Raw genomic sequence first — 14,943 nt, 5'->3', positions numbered from 1 at the left:
GGGGATAGGCCTGGTATCTTTGTGTGAGTGTGTGGTAGCTGCAGGATGAGGAGGCACTGGAGCTTTGCAATGTCCCACTTTGGTTGGGGTGGAATGGCAGCGAAGAGATTCCAGGTACAAGTTGCACTAATCAATGCTTTTTTCTCCTTTTCAGGAGAAGAATGCTCATAATGCTGCTGAGCGGGTGAGGACTGGCAGAGGGCCGGCCCAGTTGGCCATCATTACCAGGTTTGAGCAGGAGGCCCTCAATCTGGAGAGGCGCCATGTGCCCAGGTCCACCAGTGTCGGTGAGGCTGGGGTGCCTTGGGCAGGTATTTTAGCCCAGCACTGAGGTCAGCATTAGTGTCCCAGCAGCCATGGCAGTGCTGAATGTTCAGTGATTGAAGTTTGCAACATGGCTTGAACATTGCTTATGGAAGGATGAGCGCATAATGATCTGGGGGACAGGGATGCTCATTGACATTATCAACACGTTAACTGACCAAATGTCCCTGTTCTTCCTTTCAGCATCAGTGGATCAGGGCCAGGAGGAGGAGGCACAGGGGCCCACTCTCACAGCTGAGGGCCCTGAAGTCTCTGACCCCCAGCGTCACACCATCTTCGCCAGGCAGGCACCAGTGCAGATACTACTAGCACCGTGGTGGGAATTAGATTATTGGCCAGTGTCCTGGGGCACAGCGGTGAGGGCACTTCACAGGCGCTGGAAGAACTGGCAGAGACAGAGACTGCCCATGGCACCAGCATTCAGAGGACTGCAGGGGTCCAGGCACACGCTCAGTCGGTGGCTGATGATGGGCCTCTAGAGTCGTCCATGAGGCAGCAAATGCTGGAAGTCCAGCAGAGTATGCGGGAGGATCTGGTAGAGATACATGCGGCTATGCTTGCCTTGGTCTCCATGGTGGAGGAGTCCATGCAGACCATCGCCAATGCAATGAGCCTCTTGGCCGAGCGCCATGCTTCCTCCATGGAGAGAGTGGCGACTCTTGTGGAGAGGCTGCTCCAGGGACCAATCAGGGCTTCCTGGGGATGCGCGGGGACCAACAAGCCCTCACATCGGCATTGACCTCAGCTGGTCAGTGCCAGTGTGGGAGGTGGTCTGGGCACCAAGTTTCCCAGCTCGATGCCCATCCATCTGCGGTGAGCAGGGAGGTCTGAAGCGACCTCACGTCGGTGCAGCAGCTGCCTGTCGTCTCTGCAGGCTCCTCTCAGGGTGCTCAGAATGAGGACAGCAACTCCTCCGCCCCTCTGCCAGTGACCATTGCATCTGATGAGGCTGCGACGACTAGGCAGATGCTGTGGATCTGGCCACTCCCTCCCATGTGGGGCCAGCACAGGCTCCACAGGCCAGAGGACGTCTGCCAAGGTCATTGAGGCCAACAGGACAGCAGAGTCAGCAGGCTGTCTCAGATGCCTCTCCGAGCGAGGGGGGAGCACCTAGACATAGCACACGTAAGCGTAAATTTAAGGCACCTAAGGCAGACCACGGGTTTCTCACTGGTGCTTTTGTGTTGCCCCACAATGAGGACATGATTAGTTGGTGATGTGTTTAACACCCTTGTCATTCTGTTTCTTTAAGATCATTTTGTTATATCATTAAATTTAGACATGTGACCAGGGCTGAGGGTGCCTCTTTTCCTCTGCAGGTGGATGGTTATCCATGATGTTATGAGTGGGTTGTGTTACATTAAGTTTTATTGACTTGGCCCTTAGTTAATGTCCCTATCCAGGCAGACTTAGCACTCAGGTATCGAGTATGGGGCCTGCAGCACAGGCTTTTGTTGGAGGTCCATCTGTGGTGTGCTAGCTTAAGGTTCTTGGGATTAAAGCCTGCCAGGTGTCCCTGCCTCCCTGGAGTATGCCCTGGTCAGCATCTACTCCCTCAGCATTTCCCTGTGAGTGCTCATCCTTGGACTCACTGCTGGATTCATCATGTGCAGCTGCAGCCACTGCGTTTATATATTCTTCGTCCACAGCATCACCCCTTTCCAGCGCAAGATTGTGGAGAGCGCAGCATGCAACCACTACCAGCGACACACGATCTGGGGGGTACTGGAGTGCGCCCCCTGAGCAGTCCAGGCATCGGAAGCGAATCTTGAGAAGACCGATGGCTCTCTCCACCACAGCCCTTGTGAAAAAATGGCTCCTATTGTACCGCTGCTCAGCTTCTATTCTTGGATGGCGGAGAGGCATCATGAACCACCTTCTGAGGGGATAACCCTTGTCACCCGGCAGCCATCCATCCAGCTGGGCTGAAGCACTGAAGAGCCCCGGCACCTGGGAGTGTCTCAGGATGTAGGCATTGTGGGAGCTGCCTGGGTACCTTGCACAGACTTGTAGAATCAGCATCCTGTGATCACACACTATCTGCACGTTCATGGAGTGGAAGCCCTTCCTGTTGACGAAGGCACCGGGCTCACCTGCTGGCGCCTTGATGGCCACATGTGTACAGTCTATTGCACCCTGGACACGGGGCAAGCCAGCAATGGTCGCGAAGCCTCTGGCTCATTCTGTCTGGCTGGCCTTATCCCAGCGGAAGTGGATGAACGTCAATGCACGCCTGAAAAGAGCATCTGTCACCTGTTTGACACGTGTGGACAGCTGATTGGGAGATACCGCACAGATCACCCACCGACCCCTGGAAAGAGCCAGAGGCATAGAAGTTGAGGGCAGCTGTGACCTTCAGAGCCACTGGCATGGGGTGTCCACCCACACAGTTAGCGGGATCTCGGGGCCTATCATCTGACAGAGTTGACTGTCTCCCTTGAGAGACGGAGCCTTCTTTGGCTCTGCACCTCAGACATATTGAGGTAGCTGCTTCGCTGCCTCTATACCCTGGCAGCAGGATAGTGGCATCTTCTGCGGCCCCTTCCGCCTTGGACTTCCTGTTGGCCCTGCAGCCCTTGTGCCTGCATCTCTCCTCTCAAAAGTGGCTCCCCTGGAGGCTGAATGAGCACTCCTGGCCTCCTCCCCCTTCTGGCCCTCCCTTCCTCCTCAGAGGAGGTGCCTCCAGTGGAGAGCACGTCCCATTCCCAGGCTAAGGGAAGGCTTCCTGAAACCTGCAGGCCCCAAAAAGGATCTTCACTGTAGAGTACTGACCTGAAGGTTGTGAGCCGTGTCCAAGCAGCTGGTTTGAGTTTTGAAGTATTTCTGCTCACACAGACAGGTGTCATTAACTTTCAAAATTAAATATCTGACTGAGCACATTCGCAACCTCACTCACTCCTCTTATCCCGCCCGTGGGTGAGGTTTATACAAATGTGTCTTACCTGCCTGCCTGTTGCCCCTGCATGATGGCTTGAAGATCGCACGGGCCCCGATAAATCGGTGTCGATTGGTGCCTCAGGGGCTTTAAGTGGCCCGTTAATCGGAGATCGTCGCCCGCCCGCCCACCGAAATATTGCGATAGTGCCCGGTGACGTCAGGATGCATCGTTTTACACGTCGGCATGAGGGGCCAGCCCCCGAACGCCAATGGGAAATTCTGTCCCATAGAGAATACAGGCCCAGTTTCCTCAAATCTCTCCTCATGAGACAATGCTGCCTTCCCAGGGATTAGTCTGGTGAACCTTCATTGCGCTCCCTCTATGGCAAATACATCCTTCCTTAGAAACGGAGACCAAAACTGTACACAATACTCCAGGTGTGGTCTCCCCAGGGCTCTACACAATTGCAGCAAAACATCTTTATTTCTGTATTTAAATCCCCTTAAAATGAAGGACAACATACCATTTGCCTTCCTGATTGCTTGCTGCACCTGCATGCTCGCTTCTGGTGACTTATGAACAAGGACTTCGGATGCCGACACTTCCCAACCTCTCAACATTTAAGAAATATTCTGTATTTATGTTTTTTTCTACCAAAGTGGTAGATAACTTCACACTCATTCACATTATATTCCATTGGCCATGCTCTTGCCCATTCACTTAGCCTGTGCAAGTCTGCTTGAAGCCTCCTTGCGTCCTCCTCACAACTTACATTCCCACCTAGTTTTGTGCTTATTACCTTGGGCACCTTCTTCCAGGTTATTCCTGAGAAGGCTCCTCCATGAATAAAATTATACATCATGCACCACTATCCAGGAGATCTGAGCACTTCCCACATCAGTCAGACACCTGAAATGTGTCTTCAGTATATCAATAATGTGCACTCTGGTGGCTGAGTGGATCTTATAGCAAAGCTCAGCTGGGAAAGGCGTTGTTAGCCATTGCTTAATATCCCAGATCTGCCTAGTCACAAACTGGCTAGACGTTGAAGAAGTGAAGTCCTTTCCTGTTGTTGGAAGTGATGGGATTTTTGAAGGAAGTACGCATGATCTTATGGGTGAGTCTGTGACTCCTAGTACTTTTGAAAATCTGCTGCTTGGTAAAATTGCCCTGTCCCCTATGCTACCGGTTGTACAGGATGAAAAGGTTGAGCTGGCTTGCAGTTATGTACATGTGATTTGCTTGTGGCATTTGTGAATATCTGATTGACTGATGTTACTGATACTCATGAGGCAGCCCAAAAGAGCGTGCAGCTTAAAACGTAAGGGTAGTGACCTCTATAGCTGTTGACAGTGCAGGACCTACCATATTGGAGGGCTGCAGGTCAGGTGTAACATGTGGTGTAACTCATTAATTGTAGCGTTTTCAAGCACTGCTCCTGGTTCAGCTAAAGTTAGAGGGCCTTTGTTTATTCTACAGGAGGGATACTAGTAGGTGGCTGCCATATATCTCATATCACACTTGAGCAGCCTTCCTCCATTCCTCGCCCTTTGTACCTCCAAGATATTGGGGTACTCCCAACAGGAAACTTATAGTGGCCTCTTTTGGAATGAGGAAGAATAGAGAATGGATGTCCTGTAGCAAAAGACAGAAAGGTAGATGCTGAAGCAGTAGCCAGTAATGAGAAAACCAAATAAAAATTGAAAATCGACTCAAAAATATGTATTTTACAAGGCTTTATAAAGAACGGAGTGTCCCTTTAGATGTACTTCTGCCTTTTCTGTAATGCCATGTAAGACTAAATGATTTTTATATAGGCATGCGTTACATTCTCTGTTACTGAGGCAGTAACAATAGAAAATGGAAACTGAGTATTGCTGAAGAAAGAGACATACTGTTGAAGCTTTTCACCTTGCACTCATCAGGACAGAATTTGCAAGAAAAACCAATTATAAATGGAACAACATTTTATACTGCATGAGAAGAGCGTGCTGATTGGTTGGAAAGTGGACTCTGAATCTCAGAGGCATTGCCATGGAGAATGCACCAGGAAGCAGTTAACTGCCAAGCTTTTAATTATATTCAAACCAGGCAGGCCAACTCTGATTGGTCAGGACATTATCTTGGGGACTGAACCAGCGAATGGCTGTCCCCAATCGCTGTCCCCCAAGCTTTTGTTTCATTGAAAAATATCCAGGGTTGCACATTAAAATGGAAATTAAGACATCACTAAGCCATGCAGCATGTAAAAAGCCTTTTCCCCATTTGTGTGAACAATAACTTTTATTTATATAGAGCCTTTAAAGTAATAAAACGTCCCAATTCATTGAGGAATTATAAAGCAAAATGTGACACCGAGGCACATGGGAGATATTCAGGCAGCTGATTAAAAGCTTCGTCAAAGAGGTAGGTTTCAAGGAGTATCTTAAAGGGGTAAGGCGAGGTGGAGAAGCAGAGCGGTTTGGCCCAGCACCTGGCAAAAATAATGCTAAAAAATGTAATGCATATTGAAGAGAACTAGAACTGCTTAGGTAGGGGTTTGTCTAGCTATGAGGAAAAATTGGATAGGCTGTGGTTGTTTTCTTAGTGAGAGAGGAGGCTGAAGGGAGATTTAATTGAGATGTATAAAATTCCCAGGGGCCAAGATAGGGTGGATGGGAAGCACCTATTTCTGTCAGCAGAGAGGTCAATAACTGGAGGCATAAAGTTACAGTAATTGATAGAAAGATTAAAGGGGAGATGAGGAGAATTTTTTTCACCCATGTGGCGGTGGGGACCTGGAACACACTGCCTGAAAGGCTGGTAGAAGGTGAAAGTGTCACTGCATTTAAGAAAAGTACTTGGATGTGAGCTCAAAGGGTCATAACCTACAGGACCAAGAGCTGAAAAGTGGGATGGCTGCTTTATGACCAGCACACACAGTGGACTGAATGGCCTCCTGTTGTGCCCTAAGTTTTCTGTTTCTATGAGTTTCAAGTGGATATTAGCTGTCTTACTGAATATGCTTCATTGGTTAATGGGTAGAATCAGACCACATTTACAAAGGTGACTTTTTATTTTACCCATTTTCTCAACCTCTCCTGTCATGGAAAGATTATCTTTAGCACTGGCTAATAATCAGTTAAGGATGCATCTGTTTTTTTCACTTTTTCCATTGATTGGCCTGACTTATAAGAGGTAGTAAATATCCTGATGACAAATAATATGGATTGATAATGCTAAACAAAGTGGGCGAATTGAAGTGTTATTCTGAATTATGTCCTTACTTTCTCAGTTTGGGGAGGGGGAGTAATTTTACAGAAATTAATATTTACAGAGGAATAATAAAGCTCTGTTTTATACTTACATTAACTTCTTGCCAAATGGCATGAAGAATTTCACCTCCATGATTAGAATAATACTGCAGCCTTTATGCCATGTTTAATTGGCAAGATTATTAAAGGTTGGCTTAAGTGTAAATTCACAGATAAGCAGTCAAAGGAAGATTGGGAGTTCGTTGGAGCTACAACAAAAAATTCCTGACTGCTGGACAGCAGTAGGATCAGTGGGTGACTTAACAGAAAACTGCCAGTGAACTACCTGTGATTTCCTGTACATTGGAATATGCCTGTGATAGCTGGCAGCTATGTGTAAGAACTCACATTTATTTTATTGTATTTATTTATTTTCTTATTTTGCAAAAGAAGCAACGAGATGATAAACCTTAGATGTCGCCTTAGCTGGATGTAAAGTGCTGGATACTAGCTCAGGACTGGGGGCCAAGGAGCAGTGATGTTGGGGGAGGGGCTGTTTTGAGGTTGGAAATCCAGGAATAGCAATTTCCCTTGGGCTCTTCCAGATTTGATGGCAGGGCACGATTAACACTTATTGGCCCGGATTTTAAAACAGCGTGCAGAGCCCGATTCCAGGATTCCTGTCCCCATTCCCATTTCCAGCTGTTGTCATCAGCATGGATAAGGCATTGCAGGGGTGGGCATTTCAAACCCCTGCAATTTTATTGGAGTCGGGCCCCTTTAATAAGTAGACTTGGTTCATGGCCTCTCAGAGGAGACGTGAACCTTGGGGCAGCCCCAGTCCCAAGTGGGGAACTAAAAAGCAAAACCAATCACTTGCTCCTAGAATTCTTCCACTGACAGACTTTGAAATACAAAAGTAATATTTGTTCTTTCAGTTTCAATAGTTAAATATTGTTTGTAAGTTAAATGTGTTTTTACTGCAGTGACTGGGATCTCATGTGTATTAATCTGAAATGATTTAAATGTCCAGAGTCCATTTAAATTAAAAAAAAACATTCAGAATTTTTCACTTGGAGAAAAAAAAGCCCCGACTGATTTGACTGACAGGACATCTGGTATAGCTGAGGAAAAAAATGGGCTGATATCCGAATAAATGGGGGTGGGCATTCTAGCCCTGCATTGCCTCTTTTAGGACACCCACTTGAGGCCTAGGATCGTTGCTGGATCCCAGGCCACTGGTGAGTGATGGTGGGGGATGGTGGGGAGGGGTTTGGGGGTCGGAAGGTAGGGCAAGGCATGGCTCTCAGTGGGCCCACCCCCCTTTTCCTGATGATGAGTACTCTGATCAGGCACTGAGTGCCTTTAAATGAGGGAACCCTGCCCTTGAGAGCCCGCAAGCTACCCTGCATGGATTTGCTTCTGCTGCTCCGAGCGTGGTAAGCCTCCCACCTGCCACTGGGTCAATACAGTATCAGCAGTGGTGGGATTAGGCCCTTAAGCGGGCATTCATTTTAGGCCTCAATATGTGAAGACGGGAAGGCCGCCCACTGGTCTTCTTGTCACAGAACAAAATTGAGATGACTACAAAAGAACATTTAATCAGCTTAAACAGAGATAACGTGCGGTGAGTGTGCTGCTTGGCAATGGGATCACTACTGTGTCTAATTTACATCAGTTTGTTGTAGAAACTCACTGTCAATTGCTTACATTTGCAGATGGGACCGTATTAGGAAGGGCAACTCAGAAATAAAAAAAGACCTGGACAAAATATAAGTGGGTAAAATAATGAAGGATGGTGAGAGAAAAAAAAACAGAAATAGACTCCTCAGTCTTGAAAGGAGGCAACTGAGCACTAATCTTGTAGCATCCACCACCCTCCCACCTGATTAAATGCTCCCTCATCACCAAACTCACCATTAAATGCTAGCCATAAACTGGATCCAGCAGGTAAGTGGGAGAGCTTTCTCCTGGATTCACTTTAACCGATGGGTTTCCTAAAGTCCAGGAAACCCAGCCAGTGAGTATTAAATTTAAAATGATGGCTAATTCTGAGACATAGCACCTCATTATACCACTTAAATGACCAACCCACTTCCTGTGAGTGGGTTGGTTGTCTGCCACCTCGCCCTTAAGACTGCACATTTAAATACTGTGGCTACAAGAGACTGGGAATTCTATGACAAGTGACTCACTTCCTGACTCCCCAAAGCCTTTCAACCATCTGCAAGACACAAGTCAAGAGTGTGATGGAATACTGCCCCCCGATGGTTGGATGAGAGCGGCTGCAACAATACTCAAGAAGTTTCAGACACCTCAGAGTTTCCCTCGAGGTTCAGCTTGCCAGGTTGTGAAGCATGCTGTTGTGAAGTCACGCTGACGTGGATGGTAGATTTGACGTGGTGTGGGGATGATTCTGGTGAGCAGGGCTTGAAATGAGATGCTAAAGTATTGAAATTAGTTTCCTGACATGTGGCGGCAGGAACTGCAGCCCGCCATTGATGGGTGGAGTGGATGATGGCAAACTGGCTTCACAATGGTGTGAAACCGAGTTATGGCCTTTTCACCATATTGTACCCCCCTGACCTGCCATCAAGCCCGACGCTAACAGGGCCGAACAATTCCGGCCATTGTCTTTGGCCCCTGTCACAAACTCTCTATCTATCAATGCCATCGACTTCTCCCCATTCCCTCTCTGGACACCTTAGATCCCGCTCTGGGCACCTTGGACCCCTCACAAACTTGTCATCCTATTCAATGCTGATCTGATCTGAGCTCCTGACTGCATATCAATACAGCCCATGTCCATCTCTAAAACCCTGTTCACCACTGTCGGCCCATCTATCTTTGCCACCTCCAGCATTATCTTTCCTAGTGGGCTTCTGTCTAATTCCCATTTTCCATTCTCTGTAAATGTCAGTATATCCAAAACTCAACTGCCTGTATCCTGTCCCACATCATTACAAGTTTATCTTCAGCAACAATTTCAAAATGATATAAAAACAGAAAATGCGGGAAATACTCAGTAGGTCTGACAACATCTGTGGAGAGAGAAACAGACTTAACGTTTCGAGTAGATTATCACAGAGCAGGAAAAGTCACATCGGCTCGAAATGTTAACACTGTTTCTCTCTCCACAGACACTGCCTGACTTGCTGACTGATTCCAGTACTTTATATTTTTATTTCAGATTTCCAGCAACTGCAGTATTTTGCTTTTATTTCAAAATAATTTTGGGTAACTGAGAGACCTCTGTATTAGAGTGATCCGCACTCCGTGATGCAAGGTTCTCAACTCAGGAGTCAGATTAACTTGACATAGATTTTATTGTACAGAACATGAGTAATGCAAACAAACTACACATCCACACATTCCATTGTAGGAGACTCTTCGGGCTGTAGGAGTTTATCACTGAAGTTGTTACTAATAATGATTCACCTATCAGAAGTTTTCATTGTGTTATTATATCTTGCTTGAATCTCACCTACTTATACCCTTTGTCTGCAATTGTCATTCATACTGACTAAGCAGATGTCACATGGTTGGCTTTAGCAAGTGATGTAAATAGGTCCCAACTCTTACCTCTTACTGGTCCTAGAAGTTACTGAATTCTACATTCTTTACAGTGTTGTACTGAACTAATCTCTCAGCATTTTCTTATAGAATACATTTATGTGTTTACTTTTGGCACTAACTCTTCATATTCATCATATAACACAGAAATCTAATTTGAAAATCACTTAGCAGTCTTTCTGGCCTTATCTAACACTTCTTCAAGTTTTGTATGCTTAAGCAGTTGACCACATTTTACACCAGCTGTCAGCGTTCTGTTTTATTTCAGCCTCCTAGTCATCTTATTATAGCTAAACCTTTATGCTGTGCTGCATATATATACTCAAACCCTTCACACTGTATGCCAGATATCCCATCATGATCTCTAGTCAAGCAATTTAAACTGTAAGCTGTCCTCTCTCTCTTCAGTAACCATGCTTTAAGAGGGTGTTGGTGACCCTATACCTCCATGTTAACCTTGCTCTAGAGGTGTAGATCATCTTCATTGGTGGTACATTCATCCAGTTTGCGAGGGTCTTTAAAAAGTTTGTTCTTTGTCTACCTCGATCTCTTTCTATTGATCTTTCCCATCAGCATCAGACTTTATAAATCTGATGTTTTATTACGGGCCCAAGAAATTTCAACTGTCTCTCCCTGATCTTGGTCAGTACAGTTATTTTAGTCTCAGATTTTATTAGCACCTCCTCACTGTAGTGTCACTTGTCCAAGATATCTTCATTATTCACCTCAAAATCCACAACTCTGCAGCTTCAACTCTTCTCTGCATTGCTTTCACTGATCATCCAGCACTCACTCCTGTATGTCAGAATTGGTGTGATGTAGCATTCCAGGATTCTCAGTTTTGTTTTCATGGCTAATTTTGAGTTGATCATAATCTCCTTCACATTTTGAAATGCATCTTTGCCCATTCCAATCCTCCGTCTTATTTCTTTCATCACACTTTCCATCCAATGTTAACATACTTCCTAGGTTACAAAATTTGTCTACCTGTGTCGTATGTTGGTTAGTCTAGCTTCCGAATGATTACTGAGATATTGGAATGTTCAAAGAACAACTGGTTTATTTTATACAACTGAACTATGTACAGCTATCCATGACTAGTTGTTACACTGCTGAAGCCATGAATATTCTCCCTCACCTCTCCTAGTCATGTGCTCTCTTGCATCATCATTATGGGCGGTGCTTTTTACAAAGTTCCACACATTAACCCTAACAAACCCTAATACTATAACTTGTGTGACCTTTTCATTCTTCAGTGTGATCTTAGATTCTGGTATGATTTTCTTTTTGGACAATACTAGACATTTCTCGTTTCCTTACAATTTGTACTCAGCCCTTTCTTCTCATTTTCACTCACTACTCTATCCAAAATGTTTTGTAGGTTCTCTTATGCTGTCCTACATTCCTCAATTGAAATAATTCTTATATGGCTGGACAGAATCTTGTGCATGGTCTGTGCACAGGTTTCATGCACTATTCATACTGCCCAACTGCATTGAAGATCTTGGCCCTCGGGGCTCAGCTCCTTATAATATTGGTGCATTGGTTACAATATAAAATGGATAATAAGAATGTTATTGATCTAATTCAAAAGACATAAAATGACTTTGGACCATAGAATATTTGGTAACTTGAGGAGAAATCTTTCCATAAACCTGGTAGTAAATGCACAAAATTGTTAATCGTGGTCTTTATGAATGACTTTAGTCCATGGAAAGAATCTTTCTGAATGCCCTTAAACCTGATCCAGGAAGTAATGAATTTTATAGTTGACTCCAAATGAGAAATCCACTGTAGGCATTTTATTACTACTACCACTGTAGGCATTTTGTTACTGCTACCACTATAGGCATTTTATTACTGCTACCACTGTAGGCATTTTATTACTGCTACCACTGTAGGCATTTTGTTACTGCTACCACTATAGGCATTTTATTACTGCTACCACAGTAGGCATTTTATTACTGCTACCACTGTAGGCATTTTATTACTGCTACCACAGTAGGCATTTTATTACTGCTACCACTGTAGGCATCTTATTACTGCTACCACTGTAGGCATTTTATTACTGCTACCACTGAAGCTTATGGACCTAAGAAGAATATAATTATAAAAATAACTGTATATTCAAGATGTGCTTGTGTCATCTCATTCACCAGATTTTAAAGATGTCAGATTATTTCTTTGTATATTCTACCTTTGTGTCTGAGGAATTCCAATTTTAAACCATCCTTTGCAGGAGCTGGGGTTCATGAATCATGTTCCCAGGAACCATAATCCCAGTGTACAAAAAGCCACAAAGCAGGCGAGAAGAACATTGGACACCCTGAGAGGTCAGAGGGTAATCGCAAGGTCAGAGGTTGATGGTTTTTATTACCCAGGTAAGTTAAATTTCAGGCTTTTTTTTTAGGTTTTTAAGAGACCTGTAGTAAACCTACTTAGGAGTTTAGAGATGACCATGTAGCCACATGTTCATTGTAAGATTCATTATTATTCATCATAGCTATTTACTTTAGGAAATAATTTTGTTGACAGCAGTAACTGGTAATGAAAGAGTAAATTATGTTGAAATGTCCCCTAACCTTTAAGATAATCAATCGAAAGTATTCTGAGAGCATTTGAAATCATGACTGTTCAGTTCAGAATTTCCCAAGATATTTCACCATTTGTACAAAGCGAGAATGTATTTCATCATCACATACTGAAATAATAAAGCTCCACTAAGCAATAATTCCACTTTACTTCCAATAAAAGCAGGAGATGTCAACACTGTTAATTATATTCTCATAATTTCACATTCTTTTCACAAAATACACGACACTGAGAATAGCCATAAAATGCAATGGGGAAGCTTTTCAGGGAACAAATATACGTGGGGGTTGGAACAGTGATTTCTGTACTTAACCACAGTGAACATCAGCAACACTGGAAAAAGACCTCCAGGAATAGGTCCCAGTTCCAATGGGAAATATGTGTGGTACAAAAATGTCATGAAGGCTGGAATCTTGTTGAGGCACCGAGGGTCTCGCCTACCAGCTGGAGAGCCAGTGAAACCCGCACTGCCAAACAAGCCAATCAGTCAGGGGCAAGGCCACTGGTGGGCCTGCTTCTCAAATCAAGACTCCAGGGGAAGAAGTCTCGCCTACCGAGAGGTGCCGGCTAATCAGAGGCCGGAAGTTCTTGTGCTCAGTAGCGCTTCGGGGAGGTGGTGGCTGCCGGAATAAAAACACCTACCAGGGTCCCAGGATCGCAGAGTGATCTATGCCACAGACAAGTAATGTGGGGATAGGGGGACAGGCCCACCTGCAGCTGGATGAGGCCCTTAAGTGGTCATTAATTGGCCACTTAAGGGCCTCAATTGGCAGCGGGGCAGGAGGGTCCATCATGGGCTTTCACTTAATTCTGGCGGAGGTGGTAAGGTGGCAGGGTACTGGGTACGCCACAATCCTGCCTAATTACACGCTGTTCCCACCTCCAAGCTCATCACCAGCGAGAGCAGAAGATTCCAATAAGTGGTGTTCAGCATGGAGAAGCTCTGATTCATTAATTGTAGGGGGATGGGAAGTGGTAATCAGCAGGAGGTTTCCTTGCCCATGTTTGACCTGATGCCATTAGACTTCATGGAGTCCTGAGTCAATGTGGATGTAAAATCCAGCACTAGGGAAGGTGATACACAAGAGGAAGTTTCCCCATGGTGTATATTTAGTGTGAATTTGAGTCATATTAAGAAAAGGAGAGTTGCATTGACAGTTTTACTGGAATTCAATTTCAATTGACCTGTCTTCCTTCAGCATTAATGATTGTATTTTTTTTCTAAATAATATTTGTGGTACAGGCAGTGTAATGATTATGTTACTGAATGAGTACTCCAGTGAACATGAGCTCAAATCCTACTTGGTAGTGTGAAAATTTTGAATTCAGTTTAAACAAAATGGAAATCAAGAACTGCTTTCAGTAAAAGTGACCATGAAGCTGTTGGATTGTTGTTAAACACTCATTTGGTTCACTAGTGTTCTTTTAGAGAAGGAAATCTTCCATCCCTGCCTGGTGTGGTACCAAACTGCTACAGATAAGTTAAATAAGAATAAAACCTGACAAATGATCCATCACGATGTAGGCACTAAAAACAACAAAGACACTCCTGGCCCAGCCAACTCTGCAAAGTCCTCCTCATCAGCATCTGGAGACTTGTACCAACATTGGGCAAGCTGTGCCACAGACTAGTCAAGCAATAGCCTGACATAGTTGTACTCACCAATTCATACCTTACAGACAATGTCCCAGATACCACCATCACCATCTCTGGGTATGTCCTGTCCCACTGGCAGGGCAGACCCACAAAAGGTGATGGCACAGTGGCATACAGCCATGAGAGTGTGGCACTGGGAATACTCCACACTGACTCTGGACTCCATGAAGTCTCATTGCATCAGGTCAGATGTGGTCAAGGAAACCTTCTGCTGACTACCACCTCCCATTCTCCCTCATTTAATGAATCAGAGCATCTCCATGTTGGACACCACTTGAAGGAAGCACTGAGGGTAGCAAGGGCACAGAAAGTACTCTGGGTTGGGGACTTCAAAGTCCATTGTCAAGAGTGGCTCGATAGCAATGTTACTGATAAAGCTGGCTGAGTGCTGAAGGTCATATCTCTCCGACTGGGCCTGTGGCAGGTAGTGGAAGAAACTACAAGAGGGTAAAACCTATACCTGACCTTGTCCTCACCAGTCTATCTCTTGCAGATGTGTCTGTCCATGGAAATATTGGTTTGAGTGGCCATCACGCAGTCCTTGTGAAGAAGTCCCGTCTTCACACTGGACATGCTTCATTATGTTGGTGTGGCACTGCCACCATGTTAGGGATAGATGCAGGCTGGATCTAGCAGCTCAAAACTGGGCATCCGTGAGGTGCTGTGGGCTATTGGCAGCATCATAA

The 14,943-nt window shown here is 45.1% G+C and overlaps 1 protein-coding gene across 1 annotated transcript in view; it reads left to right on the top strand.

Moving 5' to 3' along the window:
• The window catches only part of LOC121283860 (von Willebrand factor A domain-containing protein 3B-like), a 330,503-nt gene that overhangs the window by 167,085 nt on the left and 148,475 nt on the right, over nucleotides 1–14,943 (top strand). The window contains 1 exon segment of the mRNA XM_041198660.1: nucleotides 12,248–12,389. Coding sequence (XP_041054594.1) covers nucleotides 12,248–12,389 — 142 coding nt within the window.

This window comes from Carcharodon carcharias, chromosome 11 (genome assembly GCF_017639515.1).
Source record: "Carcharodon carcharias isolate sCarCar2 chromosome 11, sCarCar2.pri, whole genome shotgun sequence".
NCBI classification, from domain to species: Eukaryota; Metazoa; Chordata; class Chondrichthyes; order Lamniformes; family Lamnidae; genus Carcharodon; species Carcharodon carcharias.
The sequence above is the reverse complement of the archived record's forward strand: the minus strand, read 5'-3'. Positions and strand labels throughout refer to the sequence as shown.